This window comes from Pichia membranifaciens (genome assembly GCF_001661235.1).
Source record: "Pichia membranifaciens NRRL Y-2026 unplaced genomic scaffold PICMEscaffold_1, whole genome shotgun sequence".
Lineage (NCBI taxonomy): Eukaryota > Fungi > Ascomycota > Pichiomycetes > Pichiales > Pichiaceae > Pichia > Pichia membranifaciens.
In genome coordinates, this window is record NW_017566982.1 from 2,060,432 (window position 1) to 2,082,417 (window position 21,986).

General features: G+C 41.6%; 7 protein-coding genes and 1 non-coding gene across 8 annotated transcripts; 4 read left to right on the plus strand and 4 right to left on the minus strand.

Moving 5' to 3' along the window:
* Positions 1-349: 349 nt before the first annotated feature.
* Positions 350-2,431, plus strand: PICMEDRAFT_57343 (hypothetical protein; the record flags this gene model as incomplete). The annotated part of the gene is made up of 1 exon (XM_019163231.1): positions 350-2,431. The coding sequence occupies one exon, from the start codon at positions 350-352 to the stop codon at positions 2,429-2,431; it is 2,082 nt and encodes a 693-aa protein (XP_019020396.1).
* Positions 2,432-2,629: 198 nt separating this feature from the next.
* On the minus strand, positions 2,630-4,389 carry PICMEDRAFT_14756 (hypothetical protein). Its single transcript, XM_019160515.1, has one exon. It carries the CDS (start codon positions 4,248-4,250, stop codon positions 3,018-3,020), a length of 1,233 nt encoding a protein of 410 aa, XP_019020397.1. The 5' UTR covers positions 4,251-4,389; the 3' UTR covers positions 2,630-3,017.
* A 1,202-nt stretch (positions 4,390-5,591) lies between these two features.
* On the plus strand, positions 5,592-5,664 carry PICMEDRAFT_t16. The gene has a single exon. It is a non-coding gene; the product is annotated as a tRNA-Thr (tRNA).
* A 42-nt stretch (positions 5,665-5,706) lies between these two features.
* PICMEDRAFT_14757 (hypothetical protein) lies at positions 5,707-7,769 on the minus strand. Its single transcript, XM_019160516.1, has one exon. The coding sequence runs from the start codon at positions 7,610-7,612 to the stop codon at positions 5,909-5,911; it is 1,704 nt and encodes a 567-aa protein (XP_019020398.1). The 5' UTR covers positions 7,613-7,769; the 3' UTR covers positions 5,707-5,908.
* Positions 7,770-7,776: 7 nt separating this feature from the next.
* PICMEDRAFT_98967 (hypothetical protein) lies at positions 7,777-8,351 on the minus strand. Its single transcript, XM_019165140.1, has one exon. It carries the CDS (start codon positions 8,233-8,235, stop codon positions 7,834-7,836), a length of 402 nt encoding a protein of 133 aa, XP_019020399.1. The 5' UTR covers positions 8,236-8,351; the 3' UTR covers positions 7,777-7,833.
* Positions 8,352-8,467: 116 nt separating this feature from the next.
* PICMEDRAFT_70839 (hypothetical protein) lies at positions 8,468-9,733 on the plus strand (the record flags this gene model as incomplete). The annotated part of the gene is made up of 1 exon (XM_019163754.1): positions 8,468-9,733. The coding sequence occupies one exon, from the start codon at positions 8,468-8,470 to the stop codon at positions 9,731-9,733; it is 1,266 nt and encodes a 421-aa protein (XP_019020400.1).
* Positions 9,734-15,959: 6,226 nt separating this feature from the next.
* On the plus strand, positions 15,960-18,125 carry PICMEDRAFT_75863 (hypothetical protein). Its single transcript, XM_019164943.1, has 2 exons — positions 15,960-16,021; positions 16,116-18,125. Exons 1-2 carry the CDS (start codon positions 15,985-15,987, stop codon positions 18,035-18,037), a joined length of 1,959 nt encoding a protein of 652 aa, XP_019020401.1. The 5' UTR covers positions 15,960-15,984; the 3' UTR covers positions 18,038-18,125.
* PICMEDRAFT_14760 (hypothetical protein) lies at positions 17,816-21,975 on the minus strand. The gene has a single exon (XM_019160517.1). It carries the CDS (start codon positions 21,709-21,711, stop codon positions 18,130-18,132), a length of 3,582 nt encoding a protein of 1,193 aa, XP_019020402.1. The 5' UTR covers positions 21,712-21,975; the 3' UTR covers positions 17,816-18,129.
* Positions 21,976-21,986: the final 11 nt, after the last annotated feature.

A 21,986-nucleotide genomic window follows, 5' to 3' on the forward strand; every position in this document is an offset into this window, starting at 1 on the left:
CGGCCTCTTGGATTCGCCGAAACAGTAATGAATGGTGCTTTGTCTGGCGGGTTGGCAAAGGATTTTCCACAAAGACAGCTTTTCCGCCGATTGCTCCTTCACGGGCTCCTGCTTTGTTCTGTTACTTATATCTTAGTGTCTTCCCGTTGGTCGCTAAGTCTGCCGCTGTCCTTCCTTTCTTGAAGGTTGATCTGCCACTTTAAACCTTCAGGCCTGCTTCGTCCTTCCTCTTTTGCTTGCTTGGCTTCGTTTCTTGCTTCTTTTCCTTCTTTTTTCTTCTCCTTCTCGGACTTACATCAAGTGATCAGCATTCGTTTCCGCTACTTCTCCACAGAAGCATTCACAGAACATGAAGCTCGGACACTTACTCGAAGCGACTCTCCTGGCCACCCTCGTGAGCGCCGATAAGTGGACAAGATACACGGACGACTACTATGCTGCAATCGGCTGCAAGCTGGCCGTCGACAAGAGTGCAGATTTCTGTGGCACCCCAGAACTAGCCAAGAAGTACAAGTGCATTTGCAAAAACAAGTACGCCATGGCGTCCTGGGCATACTGCGCTTCGGCCTTCCCAGAGGTGGACCAGTCCGGCTTCAACGAGCAGATCGTGGAAATGTGCCAAGAAAACGCAAACCAGACTTGGACATCGGACCAGATCAAAGCCAACCTCGTCAAGTACAACTCCACCATCGTCAACATCGAATCTGACTCCTCCTTCAACAAAACAAGCCCTCAGTTTGCTGTCACCGGCAAAAAACTCAAGAAACTTGCATACACCAACTTCATCTCCTACAAGCACAGATGGGACAACGTCAACAATTCCCACTACATGGGTATTGCCTTTGTCTCTGCAGTCGGTGCAGTCACCCTTTTGGCTGGTCTCATCAACTGGTCCCTCAGACTGTCCCGTCGTTACTCAAACGCTGTTGTCGGTAGAGTGCCTAACTTCTTCAGAAAGTACTTCACTCTCGGTTTGATTGGCAACCATCTACATGTGAACAAGCTGCAAGGTATAAACCCTGATAGAATCGAAGCATTTTTCATCTTCATTATGTTCCTATACTCCATCTTATGCTGCACGATCATTGGGTTCAACTACTACCCTGGAGACACTGTATTTGCAACCTATCAAGCTGGTACCTCAAGATACTATGGTGACAGAGCGTGTATCATGCTTTCCTACCAAATGCCTCTTTTGTTCATCTTCCCAGGTAGAAACAACTTTTTCCAGTACATCACTAGATGGAAATACAGTAGGTTTGTCACTTTCCACAAATGGTTGGGTAGAATCATCATGATGGAAATCTTCATCCACGCATTTGCTATGGCCTCTCAAACCTATGCGCTGGACAAGTTCACTCGTTTCGGTACTGACTGGTATAGGGAAGGTATTACTGCTTGTGTCTGTGCTGCTATCATCATTGTTCTTGCGGCTGGACCAATCAGAAGATTCTACTACGAACTCTTCCTTGCCGTCCACGTTGTTTTGGTTGTCATGTTTTTATGGACTGCATGGAGACACGCATACTCACAAGATTACCAGGACTTCTACTGGGCTTGTTGCGCAGTTTGGATCTTTGACACTGTTGTTAGATTTGTTCGTATTGTTCTGTTTGGTGGTCCAAAGACCGCTGAAATCGAGCTATTCCCTGGTGAAGACGTCTTGAAGATCACCGTTCCAGCGTCTAAGATCCTCAAGGGTACTCCGGGCTCACACGCTTTCATTCACTTCTTGACCCCATTGAGATTCTGGCAATCACATCCATTCACTGTTTATCCTTCCGAAACTCAGGATAGTGCAGTCACTTTTACTTGTCGTGTCAAGAAGGGTATGACCAAGTTCCTTGCCGACAAATGCAAATCAAGTGGCAATAATAAGATTTCGATGAAAATCTGTGTTGACGGTTACTATGGTGAGCAATCACCATACCACTTCTATGACAAAACCGTTTTTATTACTGGTGGTACTGGTATTGCTGGTCCTTACTTCCATGCTAAGAAGCTTGTGCAAAGCGATTCAAACAGAGAAGTCAAGTTGTACTGGAGCGTCCGCACTTACGAATGCATTAGATGGTTTGTCCCAGAATTATTAACATTCAAAGATACGCAGCTAAAGCCAGTAATCTTTGTCAGTCAGCCAGAAAACAATTCCAGCTCAACTTCAAGTGATGACAATGAAAAGAAGGAGTCTGATGTCGATTCCGTTGAGAAGGATGATATTTTGAAGCAACTTGATTTTGTTGAAATCAAGCACGGTCGTCTGTCGGTTGCTGAGATTGTGAATTCAGAGATTGCAAGTTCTACCGGCTCTGTTGCCTTTGGTGCATGTGCTCACACACAGGTTGTTGATGACGTTAGAAGAACCGTTGCTAACAGTTTAGACCTTTCTACTCATAAAATCGAGTATTTTGAAGAAATGCAAAGCTGGTAATCTTTTGGTTTTTTCTCATAATCCTGAATCCTTTTCTTGAATACTCAGGATATTTACATTTTTAAATCGTTTTCCCCTATTCCCTATTCCATCATTAACTAATGATTAATAAATTAATCGCTGTTTCAAAAAAAAGTAAAGCAACAGATAAAAAATTGCATTGGCTAAGTGGCTCCAAAAAAGCCCCTTAGCAGACGGCTTGAATTGTGGGCCAATTGCTGCTTAAATACGACTAGCTGAAACCTCACCAGCACTATGGTGACACACTACATGCTATCACTTTTTTTTAGCTGATCCTTTCAAATATTGCCTGTTTGAGGAACATATCGGCTTTTACGGTCATGTGATACAAAGTACGCCAATAAATTTCGAGCAAGTCCGAGGTCCCTGAATAGGGGCCTACCCTTGCAGCATGTTAACCACGACTATTGTCTACGCGATGGATATTTGCCTTCGTATTAACCGTTACTTATTGGATACTTTTGGCATCATCCATACTTATGTTTGTTTCTTATCTGTATCTCAGTCGTCGATTACTTCAGACGCTTGTGTATATAATTTATTATCTTACACTAAGTTCCTCCTGTTAAAGAAATTTGTTGGCTAGGTTCATCAACGTAGAAGCGGTGCCACTCCCTGAATTACCGTTGCCGCTATTACCATTACCGTAGCCTTGATTACCACCATAACCTTGATTACCACCATAACCTTGATTACCACCATGATTTTGGTTGCTGTTATGTCCATAGGAGCCTTCACTATTTTGGCTCATATAATTCTCGGCCATGTGCATTAAAGAAGCACCAACACCTCCGCCTTGTTGTTGTTGGGAGTAGCCTGAACCGCTGTTATTGTAACTATTAACCTGGTCTGGGTAAGAGTTGCTGTTATTATTCTGGTTGTTACCGTAGTTGCCGCCATTATTGTATCCGTTGTTGAAGCCGCCTTGCGAGTTATTGTAGTTATTATGACCATAGCCGTTTTCGTTCGAATAGTTGTTCTGGTTGTTATTATTGCCGGAATGGGATTGAAATTGAGAGTTAGAATTGCCATTATTGTAGCCAGTGTTATTGTTGTTGCTGTTGTTGTAACCGCTATTGTAGCCACTGTTGCTATTGTTGAAACCATTATTGTTGTTGTTGTTGTTGTGACTAGATCCCGAACCCATCAACATTCCAACCAACGAACCCATTGAAGCACCCGCAACAGGACCAGAACCGTGGTTATTACCACTCCCTCCCATTAAACCGGAACCGGAAGCCATTGATAACAATGAAGAAACATTGAACCCTCCAGAGGCCTTCTGGCTGTTGGCGTTAGCGCCACTAGATGCTAAGTTTTGGACGAGTGACATGAAACCACCGCTTCCACTGTTACTACTCCCACCCCCCGAACTCATAAGGGTAGACAGTAAAGACAGCTTTGAGGAATTGGACCCTGATGCGCCTGCAATCTGGCCTAGTAATAAAGAAGACAAATCTCTCTCGTTAGAAGAGGTGTTGTTCTCGCTGACATTTCTTTGCAATTGGCTGGTAACGTTGTTAATCAAAGAGTCTAACTTTGTCTTTAGTTCTGGAGAGTCGATCTTCCCATCACGCTCATCTAACTCGGAAGCTTTTTGGTACTCGCTAACCGCAGACTGAACATCACCTTTCTTTAATAGAAGGTCACCTTTCAAAATTCTGACTTTACAGAAAAGATTAGAGTCAACATTACTTTGTTCGCATTTGTGAATAGTGGACTCGAGCAATTGCAGTGCTTGGTCGTCATTCAAATTGCGTGCTTGTTGCAATGCATCAAAAACTTCTTGGTCTGACATCTTGGATTGGAATGTGGTATCAGTATCAAGATATCACAAATTTTAGTCCAGGTAAGAAAGAAGGAGAGAGAGGGCAAAAGAATTGTTAGGCAATTCTGGCATACAATAATAATGTAGACGCAAATTTCACGACCGAAGGAAAGTTAAATAGGTACCTGGTTGCTGGCAGCAAAGATTAAGCAGTCGTCACCGCAATTTGGCGATAACCGAAAATTTTCCGGCCCACGTCGATCGACCCCAGTATTATCTTACTGTCGTCAGATAAGGTTAGATATTATCCTATTCATGTACCAAAAGACTCATCTATGCTCCTAGTTTGGCTTCCCGTGTTGAGACAGAATGTCATGCTGGCAAGTATCTTGTCATCTGCAATACAGAGAAAACAGGTATTTCATAACAAAGAAAAAAGTTGGGATTAATTTATGAGATTGAAACAATAAGATCAGATCCTTATGATCATAAGGCCTTACAGTAATCTAAAAGTGGAAAGAATGTCCGATAAAGACGGTCTATGAGTACAGGAGATTTTTCCCTTGTATTAACATAGGAGGTATTGAGTGAGTTAGTACGTTATAAAAACATGTGTATATAGAAAATAAGCAACGCACATTAAAAAATAGAAACGATACACTACAGATATATCAGCCAGGATAGATTAATTTAAAAGTTACAGTCTAAGGTTTCTATTTTTCAAATACAGGTGCCCGTATGATCTAAAAAAAACTCCATCCAGGCTCTATCTCTACTGAATATTGATTCTGCTCTCCATAAATTATGGCAGATTACACTCGAAGCTGGTTCCACATCTATCAGCTTTGAGGAGATACATTCATAGAGGTACGATCAAAGGTAAAGGACCCCTCTTTCTGCGTGATCGTATTGTTCGGGCAGTTCCTTAATAGAGTATCAGTCATTTTCTGTCAAAGGCACTAGTCTCTGTTTTATTTTGAGAGTTCTTGATTCAACAAATAGTGGCGCTGCCGCATCTTTCTTAGCATTCACGAAAGTTCAAGCGTTGAGCAGGATACTCCAATTCTTCAATTAAACAGGTAAAATTCATTTGTGCACAGAATAAGTTCTGGCTTTTGTCTTCTATTTATTGCAAGTTTGATTACTGTGTTATAATCCTTTAAGTTGCAATGCTATGGGCATTCTGTGGCTGCTTGGAACCTGGTTAAAGAGATATAAGATTTATGAAAAAAGAAAATTGGACAAAGTAATTTTAAATTCCCAATTCAAATGGTTTGTTATCGGAAATCTGTCAAGAAAACAGCTTTACATAAGCATTTCACGTGAATGTACAAAAATATCAAAAACCGTAAAATTTAATTTTCAACAATTGCTCGTATGGCCAAGTTGGTAAGGCGCCACACTAGTAATGTGGCGATCCTCAGTTCAACTCTGAGTGCGAGCAGTGGTTTTTCTTTTTTCCCATAACATGCTGATTTCCTTATGCTCGTTTTAAGGCTCAGGCAAATAAAAATTATCAAGTAGGATTTTTCTTAAAGTAAACAACACGGTATAAATATAGATAGTCAGATAGATAAATAGAGAAGCATAACAAATAACAATAGCAATAACATAATAATGACCATAACTGATCAATTACCTACTTGTTGGAAAGAGTAAAACGGAAAATGAAACTTCCACGTTCAGCCTTAAACCTTGATACCAGAAGAAACTTCAAGTTGTTCAACGACTGGGTTCAAGACGTTCGGATTCAAGTCTGCATTGGTCAACTGCAAAAACTCGTCAGTCCAGAGGTTTTCAAGTGGGGTATGGGTGGCAGAACCAACACCACAGTGACCGCCAATGTTTTCCCAGTCCTTGACTCTCTTCAGGTCCAAGTCTCTCCATAAATCGTCAACAGACTCAATCAATTGATCACAAATTTGCTTGTCGTGGTGAGGAGAAGGGGTGATTCTCAATCTTTCTTCGCCGGTGGAAACTGTTGGGAAATTGATTGCTTGAACGTAAATCTTGTATTTATCCAACAAGCAGTCAGAAGCTTTTTTAGCATCTGCGGCATTACCAACTAATAGAGGAACAATATGAGAAGGATTAGGAATGACTGGGATTCCAGCCCTTTTGAATTCATCCTTGACATATTTCACGTTGAGTTGTTGGTTGATTCTATCTTCAACGTTCTTTCTGACAATTCTGATTGATGTAGACAAGCCAGCCATGACAGAAGGAGGTAAGGAAGTAGTGAAAATGAAGCCTGGTGCAAAGGATCTAATCCAGTCGGTCATGCTTCTGTTGGCAGCAACGTACCCACCAACGACACCGAAAGACTTACCCAAGGTACCAGTGATCATGTCGACTCTGTCCATGACCGTTTTATAGTTGGGAGAGGCGATACCCGAAGCTAAGTGGGCTTTGAAATCCATGTGTTCGGCAACACCTGCACCGTGAGGACCGTACATACCGACGGCGTGGACCTCATCGAGGAAGGTGAGAGCACCGTACTTTTCGGCCAAGTCACAGATCTTTTCGATTGGTGCAACCGAACCGCACATTGAATAAACTGATTCAAATGCAATGATCTTTGGAGTTGACTTTGGATACATAGCCAATTGCGCTTCTAAATGTTCCAGATCGTTGTGCTTGAAAATGTGCTTTTTCGCACGAGAATTTCTGATACCTGTAATCATTGAAGCGTGGTTCAATTCGTCGGAAAAAATGACCAAATCCTTGAACTGCTTACCGAACAAGGATAAAACAGCATCATTAGCAACGAAACAGGAGGAGAAAACCAGGGCACCTTCCTTCTTGTGCAAGGCTGCAACTTCGGACTCAAGGTTGATGGCATGTCTGTTGTGACCTGCAATGTTTCTCGTACCACCTGCACCGACACCGTACTTCTCCATGGTTTTGATCATCTGGTCAAACACCTCTTTGTTTTTACCCATGCCGAGGTAATCGTTCGAGCACCAAACCATGACCTTATCCGCCTCATCCTGCAAATGCGCCTTCGGGAACTCCTTTGCCAACCTGTTGATGTTGTTGAAAAATCTGTAAGAGTTGTCCTCTCTCTTCTTGTTCAACTGGTTGTCGAAAAATCCGTTATAGTCGGTGGCTTTTTCGTTCGAATCAAACGAGTGCAATTCAGCGGCAGCCTTAGCGGCGGCAGTGGCGTCGTGGTTGATTTTCGTGGCAGTGATCGAGTCGGTAGCTTGAGCACATGCGGCCTTTGAAGGGTGGGAGTAGTTTCTTTTAGCTTCAATGGCAGGACCCATGACTGGGCAGTGGGCTGCCTCGGCGAGCAAACCAGACCTCTTAGCCAATTGCTTCATGGCAGAAGAGGAGTGGGACTTGACAAAGGGACACACCCTCAGCGATGTTTTGGTTAACGACTCCATGATGATTCAGAAAACGTCTTTTTTTCTACTTTTTCTATTCCTACTTTGCTTGCTTGTTCAGTGGGAACGGAGGGCAGTTTTTTCGGCTGGATGTAAACAGGAGAATGCTTTGAGTACAATACTAGCAAGGATCACAGAAAAACAGGATGGAACAGAAGCTATAAAAAAAATACAGGCAGAGAAGAAAGAACTCGCAAAACCAAACACCTCTCAGGCCCAGTCTAGCGGACAGCCTGGAGCTGAGAGGAAACGGACAAGGTCGCCGTCGTCAACAGCCCGAGGAGGAAGAGTGACTGGCCTGCACGAAAAGGGGAACAGGTTCCCTCGCGCGCCGCTGCCGGGCTGAAAAAAATTTTTTGACCTCGTAGCATTCGGCTGCTCCCAGTGGCCGTTTTTGCTCGCCCTGTCCACTGCCGCAGACCCCGACACTGTCCTGACGTTTTAGATCGTTGCGATTGGCTGTGCTGTCTCGCGGAAGTGTCGAGGACACATATCGGGCCGGCATTAGCGAGAAGGAGGAAAGGAGAGGAAAGATAAAGCCAAATCACGTAAGCAATCACGTAAGCATATGTTATGTGCCACACCGCCACGAGCACGTGATGTAAGGAAATTATGTGGCGCATGCTTGCAGTAGTGGTGCTGCCGATGCACAGAGATCAGATCGGCAGAACGGTCCGAACACCGACAGATAAAAGGGTCGCAAGAGGATTTAGGACAAGACTAAGGTATTGGCAAGGCAAAAAGCAGAAGAACGGAGTGTTTTTGTTTGGAAACTGGTTTCGGTGGTAGTCTACGGCAAGCTTTAACCCCGCTGTTCGCTTCCTCACAAAAAGAAGCTTATCTCGTACCCCATCCATGTCCGAAGAGACCGCCACCCTCCAGGTGACTATCCCCCAGAATCCTGCAAAAACCCTGAGATTAACGCTCAATGGCCCGGAATCAATGTTGGAAACAGGTCCACGACTGACAGCTTTATCACTGGACACCATAGAGGTTACGCATGAGATGCTCGACTCGCTCAGTAGCTACGAGATCTCCGTCATCGAGTCCACAAAGGCCGGTAGACACAGCTCATATTCGTCCTTCTACACGGCCATCCTCAAGCCGCTTTTTTCTGCCCTGAATATCAGACACTCGTACTTGCAAACAACTTCCGCTTCCTCATTGCAGGAGTATGCCGCCGCAGCTGACTTGTCGAGACCTTCTGCAAAACTCCTTTATCTCTTCCTTTCTGGAGACACCTCTGTCTTTGAATTTGTCAACTGTCTCTTTCCACGAATCCAGGATACGGAAATTTCAGGTTACTCCGGGTCTACCCCGAACGTTACCATCCTCCCGTTCCCCCACGGAACGGGGAACGCGTTGTGTAACTCCTTGAAACTTTTTAACGACATCGAGTCCATCAAGGCGCTTTTCAGGCTCTGCCCCCGCCATCTGCCACTATACCAACTACAATCACACACTAAGCTAGAGTCGAAGAACCTATCTTTGGATCATTTTTCGCAGAAAAAGGCCATCTTTTTCCTTGTCGTAGCATCATGGTGTTTACACTCCACTTTGGTGTTCGAGTCGGATAAACCCGAGATGAGAGCAAAATACGGCCCCGAAAGGTTCCGAATCGCTGCCATGAAGATACTGGAGAAAAATCCCCACTTTAGGGCCAGGATCACCTTCCAGCCTGATAGTAAATCACTATTCTACAACCACGGCTCTGGATCTTGGTTATCAGACACATCAAAGACTTCTTCCTCAGAACAAGTCACTGACCTATCTTATTTTCTGCTTGCTGCCGTTTCGAATTTCGAAAAGACTTTCATGATTTCTCCACATTCCGTTGTAGCTGAAGACCAACTTCATATTCTTGCCATTCCGCATATACCTTCCGATGATATCATGACCCTCATGAATGCTGCATACGATTCAGGAACCCATGTCCAGGACAAGCGTGTGTACTACTCCTATTTGGAGAAATCCTCGTCCCTCGAGTTGTTTATCTCAGATGAGATGCACCCTAGTTTGAGTACCATTTGTTTGGATGGAAGTTCGTGGGAAGTAACGGGAAAAGACCGCAAACTAACCTTTTCCACTGTGCAACAATCTTTTCTACACTTTTTATCTTGATTTTTTTTTCCTATCTACCCAATCTAGTCTTCTTCGATAATAATGAACTTAACCTGGCTTAAAACATCATCAGTAATGAACTATTTCAAAAAACATACTTATACAAATAAAAATCAAAACAACTAATAAAATAAAAAGCGTACTATACATCACTCAGTTTTTGGCCTCTTTTCCGGCTCACTGCCATCTTCAAGAGCTCTTTTAGTTGGCTTGGACGGCAGGTCTTTATTTCCAGACGTATTCACATTGCCATTGTTGCTGTTGTTGCCATTGTTGCCATTGTTGCCATTGTGGTTAGGCAATTTGAAGCTATTTGATCCCTTGCTGTTTGAAGAGGCGCCAGCCATATTGAATGGGTTCATGGAAGGTTGGAAGGCATTTCCAAATGCATTGTTGCCTGAGAACATGCCACCTTGCCCAAAGGGCATAGGTGGCATGTTACCCATATTTACCATGTTTGGCACCATTGGCATATTAGGAAGAGGCTGGCTTTTTAGCTTTTTCCTTTCTTCCTCAAGATTTTTGACTTGCTCCTCAAGGCGTGAAATTTTGCCCTGCAAGAACTTCTCCTTGAATCCCTTTTCTTTTTCAACAGCTGCTCTGATCTCTTTCTTCAATTGCTCCTTTTCAGCATCAAAAGTTTTTAGCAATCTTTCCTTCTCCTGTGCGAAGTTGCCGGATTTTTCAGAAGCACCAGATGAAGAACTATACTTTGATTGCAATTCTTTCATCTTTTCTTCGTGTTGCTTTTCCAGCTCATCACTTTTAGCCTTGACTCTTTTCTCAACGATCTCATTAATCTTTGCTTGGGTTGGGGCTCTCACTCTTGTTTTATGAGCTTCAATTTCTCGGTGTAATTGCGCATCATTTTCGGCCTTCAATTTTTTCTTGAACTCTTCAATATCATCGCTACTCATACTGCTTCCTTTCGATTTCAATTCAAGCTCAAGGTTCTTCAATGCCTGTTCTTTTTCTTTAATGTACTTTTGCTCTAACGCAACCAAATCTTCTGATTGCTGTTTAGCAGGCCCAGATACTTTGGAGTCGGCTAGCTCTTTCTTCAAAGTTGCCAACTCTTCACTGATCTTATTCAACTTCTCAGCACTTTCCCTAGCAATTGTACTATTTTGAATCGTCTTCTGATGAACTTCTTCTTTAAGAGACCTTATCTGTGATTTCAATCTCTCAGTTTCTTCGTCAGCAGCCTTAGGAGCAGATGCAGTGGAGAGCAATTGCCCCTCTAAACTTTGTATCTTGGTTGAAAGTTCCTTAGATTCATCCAATGCTTGCTGTCTTTCGAAACGCATTTTCTTGATTCTCTCATTGAATTGATTTTTGAGCTTCTCGACGACCTGATTCCTTTCTGCATACTTGCTCTGCAGTTCTTCAATTAACTTATCTTTTTCTACTTTCTGGCCTGCAATCACAGCATTGTCTTTTACTTGAGTACTCAAACTTTGAATCTGCTCATTAAACTGCGCAAGCTGTTTATTCTTCTCAATAATTTCAGCCTTCAGATTTCCAATTTCTGCAGTTAACGGAGTAAATTTATTTGATGATTCAGCAATACGAGATTCAAGCTCCTTGATTTTGCTCTCATAACTTTTAACTTGATCGCGCAAAGCATTGTTATTATCCTTGTATACTTTCAATTCTTCAACTTCCCCTTTCATCTTCGTCAGAGCATCGGAATATTTATCAATAGTGGACGACTTTTCTCTTACAACCGCAAGCTCAGACTTCAGCTCAGCAATCTCTTTCTCCTTTGAACTAACATTCTGTCTTAAAGTCGATTCTTCTTCTTGTACATATTGGAGTTGTTGACTCAAGGAATCCTTCTCTCTATTCAAATAAGCAACCAATCCTTTCATATCATCGGATTCACCGAATGCCAGAGGGGATTCCTCCAATTGATTTAATAAAGTTCTGTTCTGAGTTTCGAGCTCAGAAATCCTGATTTTATCATTTCTAACTTCTTGCTCGATTTTGGTTATTGAGTCCTTGTTCTTTTCCCTTTCGTCACTCAACAATTTGTTTGACTCGGAGATTTGTCCCTCTATCGTAGTAATTTTCTCTCTTAAATCTGCATTCTCTTTTTTGATGATATCATTAATGGTTTTGAGACTTTCAATTTGGTTAGATTTATCAGATAATAAACCATTAAGCTCAGAGATAACCTGGTCTTTTGACTTGACATCTGACTTCACCAAATCCAGTTTTTTCTCATAGTCTTGTTTGATTGAGTCAAAAGTAGAGATAGATGAGTTTAGCTCTTCAAGCTTTGAGTTGTATCCTTGCTCAGCTAAGTCTGCATCATATTTGGTGCTTATGGCCTCTTGTTTAAGCGCGTCTCTCTCTTCTTCCAGCTTTGCTGAACTAGATTTCAAACTCTCAACCTCTGTAGTTAGCGAACTAATTTTTTCCTCGGCAATGTTCTTGTACTGCTCGTAAGCATCGTTCAAGGAAGAAAGTTGCTGTTCAGTCGCAACTGATAACTCCTTGTATTGAGAAGCATCTTTCGCTGCTACCTCCAAATCTTCCAAAGCGTTTTGCAATTCCTCTTTCAATACTTCAGTATCATCATTTGAAGCTGAAGAATTAGCAATTGAGGACAGGACAGATTGCTTTCTTTCATCAATATTTGCGTGTCTCTTCTTCAAAGTGATAACCTCCTCATTCAACTCTGATATTAACTTCTCTTTGTTGTTCAATGCAGTTTTGGCTCCTCCTAATTCTTCTACCAGCAAATCAATTCTTCTTTGATAAACTTTCGAATCAACATTTTTGGAATGCAATATATTACTAATTTCAGAGTTACTTTTGTCAAGCTTATCCCTCAACATGTCAAGTTCCCTTTGTAACGATTGGGTATTATTAGTATATCTTTGTATGGTTTCCTTGAAATGTGCTTGACGTTCAGAGTCTAAAGTTTGCAATTGAATTATCATTCTGTTTGAATCTGCCTTCTCGTTGTACAACCTATCAATGTCTTTTCTCAATTGATCTTCTACCGACTTGTAAACTTCTTTTTCAGCCACCAGCGTTTTAGCCTTAATTTCAAATTCGATAACTGAGGATTTGGAAGAAACCAAGGAGTTGCTAGCAATCTGTAGTTTTTCTTCTAGCTTGCCTAAATTGTTTTGACTTTTGTCAAGCATACTTTTTAGTTGTTCATTTTCCTTCTTGACAAACGCTATGCTAGATTGTAAATTACTGATCTTTTCATTGTTCAACTCGTTTGCAGATTTTTCTTTGGACAACTGTAAAGTGATGTTGGATTTTTCAGACATAACGCTTTGTATATGTGAGTTGAGTTCAAAGATACGAGTGTCATAAGATTTCCTGACATTAGCTAGCTCTTCCTTCTTAGACTTTACTTCTTCCAGGAGTAAGTTGAGTCTTTCATTATTTGCTTCAATATCCTTTTTATCTCCAACCGCAGCAGCACCCGAGTCAAATAGATTTTGCAACATATCTCTACTGTTACTTGCGGCTTTGAGTTGAGTTTCCAGTGCCTTGATTTTCTCTTGAAGTTTGGATATTGCCTCTTTCGCTTTCTGGATCGTACTACTTTCAGTTTCATCGATATAACCCTTTCCTTCTAGATCTCTCGATTCCAGTTCCGAGCCAAGCTTGCGGGATACCGCCAAAAGCTGCTCATTCTGCTTAATTAACTCCGTTGTGTTTTTGAAAGTTGCCAATCGCGAGGTGATTAACCTGTCCGTATCTGTTTCATCTACATCTCTCAACTCGCCATAAGAAGAAACTATTTTGTTAATATAGCTCTTTTCCTCTATGGTTAGCAGGTTTTCACCAGATACTTTAAACTGAATTTCGGTTAAGAGTATCACCAACTGCCGTTGGAGATCAACCTTGAGCTTGTTTAAGTTGCGAATCTGCAGCTGGGACTCGCTGACTTTCTTTTTTAAAATCTCACAATTTTTCGAAAGATTGCTTTTATCATTGGTCAAATTATCTAACATAACCTGAACTTTTTCTTCTCTGTTTTGCAAATCTTCACATTTGTCTTTGTAAGATTCCAAAAGAGGCCACTTACGTTCAAATTCCTTCAAGAAATTGGACAATTCATTTTCTGCTTTAGTTTTTGCTCTTTTCTCCTTTACTACTTCTTTGCGCAAACTGTTCAATTCAGATAATAAGTCACTCAAGGACAACTCAGAATTCACGTCTTTTAAGGTTTTTTGAGCCAATAAAGAGATTTTGAAACCAGCGCCATCAATTTGGGCACCATTGTTACTCAAATCAGAAACCATTTTTTCTAATTCTTCTATCTTGACATCTTTGGAAATAAGCTCCGATTTAAGGTTTTCAAAAAGCAATTTGTACTCCTCCTCGTCGTTTTTGACTTTCTCGGCCGTATCAGCATATACCTTATCAAGCGATGTAATCCTTTGAGATTTGTCCTTATTTGATTTCTCTAGCACTTGTATGTGTTCGTCTCTTTTAGAGATTTGTTCCATAAATTGCTTTTCTTGGGCTTGCAGCTTGTCAGAAAGCTCTTTTATTTGAAATTGACTCTCGTCATTTTTTGAGCTCAACCGTGTAATTTCAGTAGAATAGTGCTTTAAAGAGGTTTGAGAAATCTCATAATTCTGCTTGAGTGCATTCAACTCGCTAGAAACCGTTGTGTATTTTAGAGATTGCTCAGACCTGAAGTGATCGAACTCTGATATTTTTCTCTTCAGTTCAGCTTCAAACCAATCACGAGAATCACTAAGCAGTTTCAACTCTCTTTGCAACTTGGCTACCTCAAACTTGGAAGTCATTAGTTCTGATGTTGTCCCTTCTTTTGAAGATTCCAGATCAAGCATTATTTCTCTTAATTTTTTCTTTTCATCAGCTAACGTTTTCATTTCTTCATTTAATTCATTTAGTTCATTTTGCTTCACTTCCAAAAGTTCAGAAAGATTTAACTTGTTTTTTTCTAATTCCTGTAGTTTGAGTTTCAAGTCGTCAACATATCTTGAATTTTTAGTAGTTAAAGAGTTGGAATTTTTCAAAGCTGATTCAAGCTCATTCTTATCATTTACCAGCTGTCTTTGAGCATTGAGCATTACCTCTAGCTCACTCTTGGCAGAAGTTAGCTCTTTTTTTGCAAGTTCCATCTTTTTCTTCTGAGAATGTTGTAGCTGTTCGTAATTAATTTCCAGGTATTGATTACTTGACTTCAGCTTCTCGAAATCTGAAAACTTTAGCATCAACGAGGTGAACAATGCTCTGTTGGATTTGAGTAGTTCGATTGAAATAGAGTAAAATGCAGCAACTGATTGGAAGTCCTCATCGCTTGTCATGAACTCATCATTTGACTCACCAAGCTCATACTCAGCCACCTGACTAGCGGAGTTTTCACCTGTTTGGTTAAAGGTTGTATTTGTATTCGTGAGATCGCCTTCCACTACAGCTTGACTTACATTCTCTGAATGATCCAAATCCTCTGCTGGCTGAGAATGCTCTATCTCGGCTTCTGCACACTTTTCATCATCTGCAACAATTTGTTGAGAATCTCCATTAAATTCAGGCAGTACGGAGGTCTGATAAACCGTGTCATCATCAGCTTTCATATGATCTTCAACTGGCTGAACTTCTTGAGCACTACTTTCGTCTATTTTATCCACATCTATATCGCTTGTAACAGAAATTTGTGGGGTTTGCTCATCTATACTGGTTGGCAAAAGCAATTTATCGGAAGCTTTGCTAGCAACCTCATCATTATCAGAGGTTGCAGCTAAATGCTCATTGACTACGGGCTTTGACAAATTATTTTCACTCTGGTCTTGGCCATTTGTGAATTTGGCTTCCCCAATGGTGGGCCTTTCATCATGGTTTACCTCATCAGTACTAACAACTCGTTCTTGAGAGCTTTGTGATTGCGCAATCTCCTTCTGAGGTTCTGTTGCTTCATCTTCCTTACTCAACATGGGGTCACTCATGACTTGGAATGCGGTGCAATTGCTCCAGAAATTACTCCAAGGATCACAGGCATAACAGATATGCATGCATTTATTTGACTATTTTGATCTACTTTCTCTTTCATGAAAGTTCAATCTCGTCTTCAATCCTTCGCAATACGTACATGCACTATAAAGTTAAATCGGTGCACGGATGTACATGACAATGGATTTTGAGACATGAATCAGCAAGACTTCAGAAATTGGTTCAAGATAATACATATCTACCAACAAGATCACGGTAAATAAGACCATATAGTGATTGAAATAGTGGTAGATTAAATGTCAAATGGCGTGTCTGCTCAAGAAGAATACGATAGTAAGTTTTTTATTTCGAAAAACAAGTAGTTAGATTTTTTAATTCTCGTTCTGCAAATACTAACACAGACTGTCCTAAATTTTGCTATATTAAGAACTGACGAAATTGAAAGATGAGCTCCTCAAGCAACTAGATTTCATAGATAAGAGGATGGAGCAATTGAAACATCAAATTACTGATGAGTATGATAACAAGCTAGTTGTTACTTCAGATCCGGAGTTTGACGATCCTAACACCGATCCACGCTACGAGAGGTCGAAATACCGTTCGAAGGTAACGAAAGATGACACACAAAAGTTGGAACAATCTCGACCCGAATCGAGTGTTAAGGGTCTCTTGAAAGGTCACAAACTCATAAGCTCTTCAATTTCTCATCGACATGAAGCTCTACAGAGAGAGAGAATGGAGAAAAACTTAAAAGTTGAAAAGCAAAGAAAGTTGTCAAGATCCCAAAGCGATACTTCTGGATCCATTTCTGCGCTAAACGAATCTTTACAAAAAGCGAAAGAGGCTAGGAAGGTTGCACTACAAAGAGAAGATGAGCGGAAAGCAATTCATGCGAATGAGCCTTTTCGGCCTGGTTTTGAGATTCACGAATTACCATTGAATTTTGAAGAAAATGTTGTTTCTCATAAAACTGAAATGGGTGATAAGTATAACCCCGAGAATGATCCCGCATTTGATAAGTACTCTCACATGTATGTTTCAAAAAGGTATTTACCACGAGAAACTCTAGATTGCCAAATAGGTAACACGAAAGTGTTTAGAACAAAATCATTGTTAGCATACATGTCGCTAAATGACGAGCTCATCATGGAAACCAATTTTATTTTAGTGGGAATGATATCATACAAATCGGATCCGGCACTCTCGAATGACGGGATATCAAAATATTTGAGGATTCGACTCACTGATTTTCTTTTTGAGATACTTCTACTGTTGCAGGGAGATGCATACAACAAATTTTGGAAGTTGCCGGTGGGTTCCATTATTGCTGTTTTAAATCCGGAAAAAGTAGATTCATACTCAAAATCAGGAAGGTCTTATTCGAAGAGTGCCAATTCATTCATGTTTCGAATTACTAATAGCCTTAGCATTTTAGAGTACGCAAGGTTTCGGGATTTTGCACACTGTCGTGGAAACGGGTCCAAAAAATGTTCTCAAGTGGTTGACATCAAAAAATCTAGGTATTGTGACTATCACCAAGAAAAGAGAGCAGATAAAGCAGCGTCAAATAGAAATGAAATGGGTACCAACTATAGATTATTTGCTCCAGTGGACATGAATGGAAATAAACAAGTTATGGTTGTCACTCCTCAACAAGCAGAAAGTCTAGAGCTAGTTCAAGCTTACAAAGAGAATAATCAAGTGAGGAGCACAGGTCTTGCAATTGAAAATGTAAAATTGAACCCCCCTATCATTCAAAATAAAAAAATGGAAATGTTGATACCAGATTTTTCTGATCCACAGACCATGGAGAACATGAAAACAGAGGAAGAAAGAAACAGAAGCAAATTCTCATCCATATATGCAAGTCAAGCGTTCAAGCATTCAAATAGGGTGAACAAAGAGGCTTTACACAGGCAAGAAAGACTAAGGGAACTAGATAAGAGATTAAGAAAGAAGATGCTCACAGAAGATCCTCGACTTATGAAAAGATATGAAAAAGCTAGGTCCGCTACGGACTTGAAGAGAAGGAAGGAGAAACTTGGTTTAAATCTAAAAAAGGAACTTGATGAAGCAAGTAAAAATGAAAAATCTTTGAAGAAGGATAAACTTACAGTTAGTGCCTTGGTGAGGGAAAGAGAGGAAATTGAGGAGCAAACAAAAAGCTACAGAGTCAAGAAGTCTTTATTGCCTCATAATGACAACATAGATGTAGCAATCAGTGCTGGTGGTTTGGAAAAAGAGATACAGCTTAGCAGCGACAGCGAGAGTGAAAGTGATTCTGCTAGTTATGGAACCGCCAAAATTCTAGATCACCACAGTGACTCTGATAAAAATTCTCGTAAATAAAAGAGTAATAAATTACGTAGTAAATCTTGTATAATAATAAATGGGTATCTATTTTAGCTTCTACACAAAAATTTGTAAGCGTCCAAAGAAGTTTATCCGAGAGTTGGCAACGAACAACTAATTTGCTCTGTATCACTTGAATTTTTATCGTTTTCGTCTAATTCAACTGTCGTGCAGAGCTGTGGGCAAAACTGTCTAATCACGTTTCTCAACAAACTTCTGCTTATTGGTTTTGACAAAAATCCTGACATTCCGGCATCAATACAACCCTTTTCGTTAGAAATATCAGCAAACGCGGTCAATGCCACGATGGGACCGCTATATCCTAATTCACTTCTAATGATTCTTGTTGCAGATAATCCATCCATATTTGGCATTTGAACATCCATCAATATCAGATCGAAAGGCCTATTCTTTGAGTTTACACATTCTCGAACAAACTCAACTGCATCCTTACCATCCCTGGCCATTGAGATGTTATTAATACCTTCAAGTTTCAACATTCTTTTCACAACTTCTTGGTTTACCAAATTGTCTTCAGCAACTAAAAGTTTAAGATCACACGAATTCTCTTCAGGAGTAGGTAGGAAACTATCTGTTGATAAATCTGATTTCTTCGAGCGGTAGGAATGCGCCGTACCTGTAGATGCTCGCGTAATAAGTTCGGGTTTTTCATAAATCATCCCGTCCTTGTGATTTTCTGGTTGCTTTGTGTTCTGTGTTATCTTGTTGTCATTCGTAAAGGTTGATTTATAGCTACTTGCAAGATTCATCGGCCTTTTGAGCTTGCTGCTCTTCTCGTCACTGTTATCAGTATCGGTGTCGGTTTCAATGACGTGGGTATCATCATCAATGAATGTTACCTTCTTTTTCTTGTTATACAATTCATTAAAATCGTCTTTATTGTATTCTTCGAGTTCGCTATCGCTTAAAATGATTTCACCAACTTGGGGCAACGGGATTGTAAATGTAAAAGTTGATCCCTTTCCAACAGCCGAATTCAGAGTAAGGGTACCGTGCATCATTTTAGCAAATTGTTTGCAAATTGATAAACCTAAACCAGTACCACCATGAGATCTTGATAAAGTTTGGTCACCTTGAACGAAGGCTTCAAAAATTCTATCTTGCAAAGATTGTTCAATGCCTGTCCCGGTATCAGTGACGGAAAATCTGAGTACCCAAGCAGCACCAGTTGATTCATTGTCTTTACCGAACTTGAAACATTTTCTGCTCCTATGATGTGATTCATAGGAATCAGTGGAGTTTTCCTTTGTGAATTCATCATCGTTGAAGTACTCAATCTCGCAATCGGAAGAGTTGTACAAAGATGATAATGATTTGATGTAAACTGAAGAACGTAACGTTGATAAAGTCGATGAGCTTTTCGTTGTCACAATTGAGGACACGTCGCTAGAGAGTTGTTTTGAATCATCCATGGAATCATCTGGTTTGTTTATTGGCGGAACAGGATAATGCTCCGCATCATTTGGTAAACCTTTAATATACACTTTTTCATAATCCGACTCTTTAGAGCGCTCTTCATCATAAGGACCCAGTACTTGAATGAGGACTCTTACAGTTCCATTTTCTGGGGTAAACTTCAGTGAGTTGCTTACCAAATTCATTACGACTTGAATTATACGATTCGAATCGCCAAAAAGGATCAATTTTCGAATAAGATTTGGCTTTAGGGAAATGATTAAATTGACATCTTGATCTTTGGCCGCTTTGCTGAAAATGGACTTTATCTGGGATGCTACTTCAACAACCAGGAAGTTTTTCTTTTGCAATTTCGATTTATCAAGCTGATTTTTCGAAAATGTTAAGAGCTGAATCAAAATGTGAAGTAATAATTCACCACTCCTGAATATTAATTCTAAAGAATTTTGAATTTTGTTTATATCGCTTTCACTCATTGCGACAGAGGTCATACCAAGAATCCCGTTAAGAGGCGTACGCAGCTCATGAGATATATTGGCAATAAACACTGTTTTGGCTTCGTTTGCCTTTTCTGCTTGCTGACGCGCCATATCTGCTTGGACCTTGGCAGCCTCTAGTTCCTTTGTTCTTGCACGAACGCGGTCTTCGAGATGGGAATACTGTCGATCTAGTTCGAGTGTCATTGCATTGAATGCTTCAGTTAATTCTGTTAATTCATCGTAGAATAATCCCTTGGTCTCAACGATGGAAGGTAAAGGCGAGTTTGCGTGACTTATTTTAGAGTCGTGGGTATAACTGTTGGAAAAACTCTCCATGGAAGATGGGTTTTGTAAGGAGCCGCACCAACTATTTCGTGCACTGTTATTTATAGAAAAGGAGTTTCCTGAATTTGGAGTAATTGGTGGCGGAATCGGTGTTGTGGGAGTAATCGGAGAAAGACTTTGAGGAGTCAATGCCCTGGATTGGTGAGCTTCGCTGTACTCAGTATTGTCCTCGTTGGATAGAGATTTTTCGTCTAGATCGTGGCTTTTCATTTTAGTATGCAACTTTTGGAAAGGAGTAGCATGGCGCCTTCTCTTCTTCCTCCTTTTCAGGCCTCTTCTGTCTGTTATTTCTTCTGTGACCTTCTGAAGTTTTAATATTGGTCTGACACTGTAGTGTGCAAGCGGAAAGGTGACCAAGGACATAAAGGCGGCCAAGCCTATACATAGTCCGACCATGATTTTGATCAACTTTGTAATGGGGCGCTCAAAGTCGGCCTCCACCTGTTCGACGGTGACGAGCCACAGGGCAAAGCCCAAGTCGATAGAAGAGTACCCTAAGGAGACCTTCATTCCCAGGGGGTTTATGAGGTTCACGTAGCTGCCAAGGTCTTTTGCCTGGTAGAACACGTCATCTGCGGGCGGGAATTTCGATATTTGAAAAAGGGTCTCGGTATCGACATCGTTTTTTTCGAGGTAGAAGTTGTCAAATGCATAGTTGAAACCCGAATAGCTGGAGATGTTGTTGTAGGCGTGCACGGTGTGGATGTAGTTGACGGAGGAGTATTCGGAGGACTTCACTGTGCTGGCGATCGTGCCGTTGTAGGCTTGTAGGTCGAGCACAACGGTCAAGTAGCCGGAGAGGAACTGTTGCGGCATCAAGATGGACTCGTTTGTATAGACAGGAAGGGTGAGGGAGGCGAAGTAGTTGTTGTCGTTGGCGACGGGTCCTTCCAGGTATGCGCCGTTGGCGAGGAGCCCGTTGGGCAGGGAGGGTCCCCTGGCGGAGGTGTTCTGCTCGAGGATGAACAAGGATGCCAGACTAGATTCTGTGGCGTTGTGCACGGAGTCTTCGTTGGAGACGTTGGATACGAGTGCAAAGCTCAAGTCGTACAAGCGGGCGTACGCCAAGGACGTGGACGACTCGAGGGTCTGTTCGATGACGCCCTGGGCCTGCTGCAAGGCGCTGGCCGAGTTGTTTCCGGCCTTGCGTGCCGAGAGGGCTCGCTGGACACTCTGCTTCTCGCTCAATTGGTAGATCTGGAAGTAGTAGCTGTCCATCATCTGCTGGAACTGGGAGCTCTTCAACTCCGCCACCAACTCGAGCTTCGACACCCGTGTGTCGGTGAGGACCTTGCGGAAGTACACTCCCGTCACGATCGCCAAGACAAGCAACGAGAACATCGCAACAAATAGCACGAGCGCTATAAGTTGCGTCCGGATCGACACTCTGAGCCTGTGTTTGTGAAGCATGTCCTGATGTGGTGGTGGTCCGGGTCTGTGTCAGATGCGGTGGGGGGCGCTAGGTGGGGCTGCCTGCCTGTGCTCCTCTGTGTCTGCTTTCGACTTCGGCGTCTGGATGCCCTTTTCCTGCGGTTTCGTGGAGCGTCTGCAAGCACAAGAGCACACCCCTTTCTGCACCATCTGCCAATCCTTGTACTGCGTTCTGTGTGCACTGGGCCGTCCCGTACATGTTCACCTGCACGACACAAACAGAAAATCCGGCGAAATGAGAAAATGGGAAAATA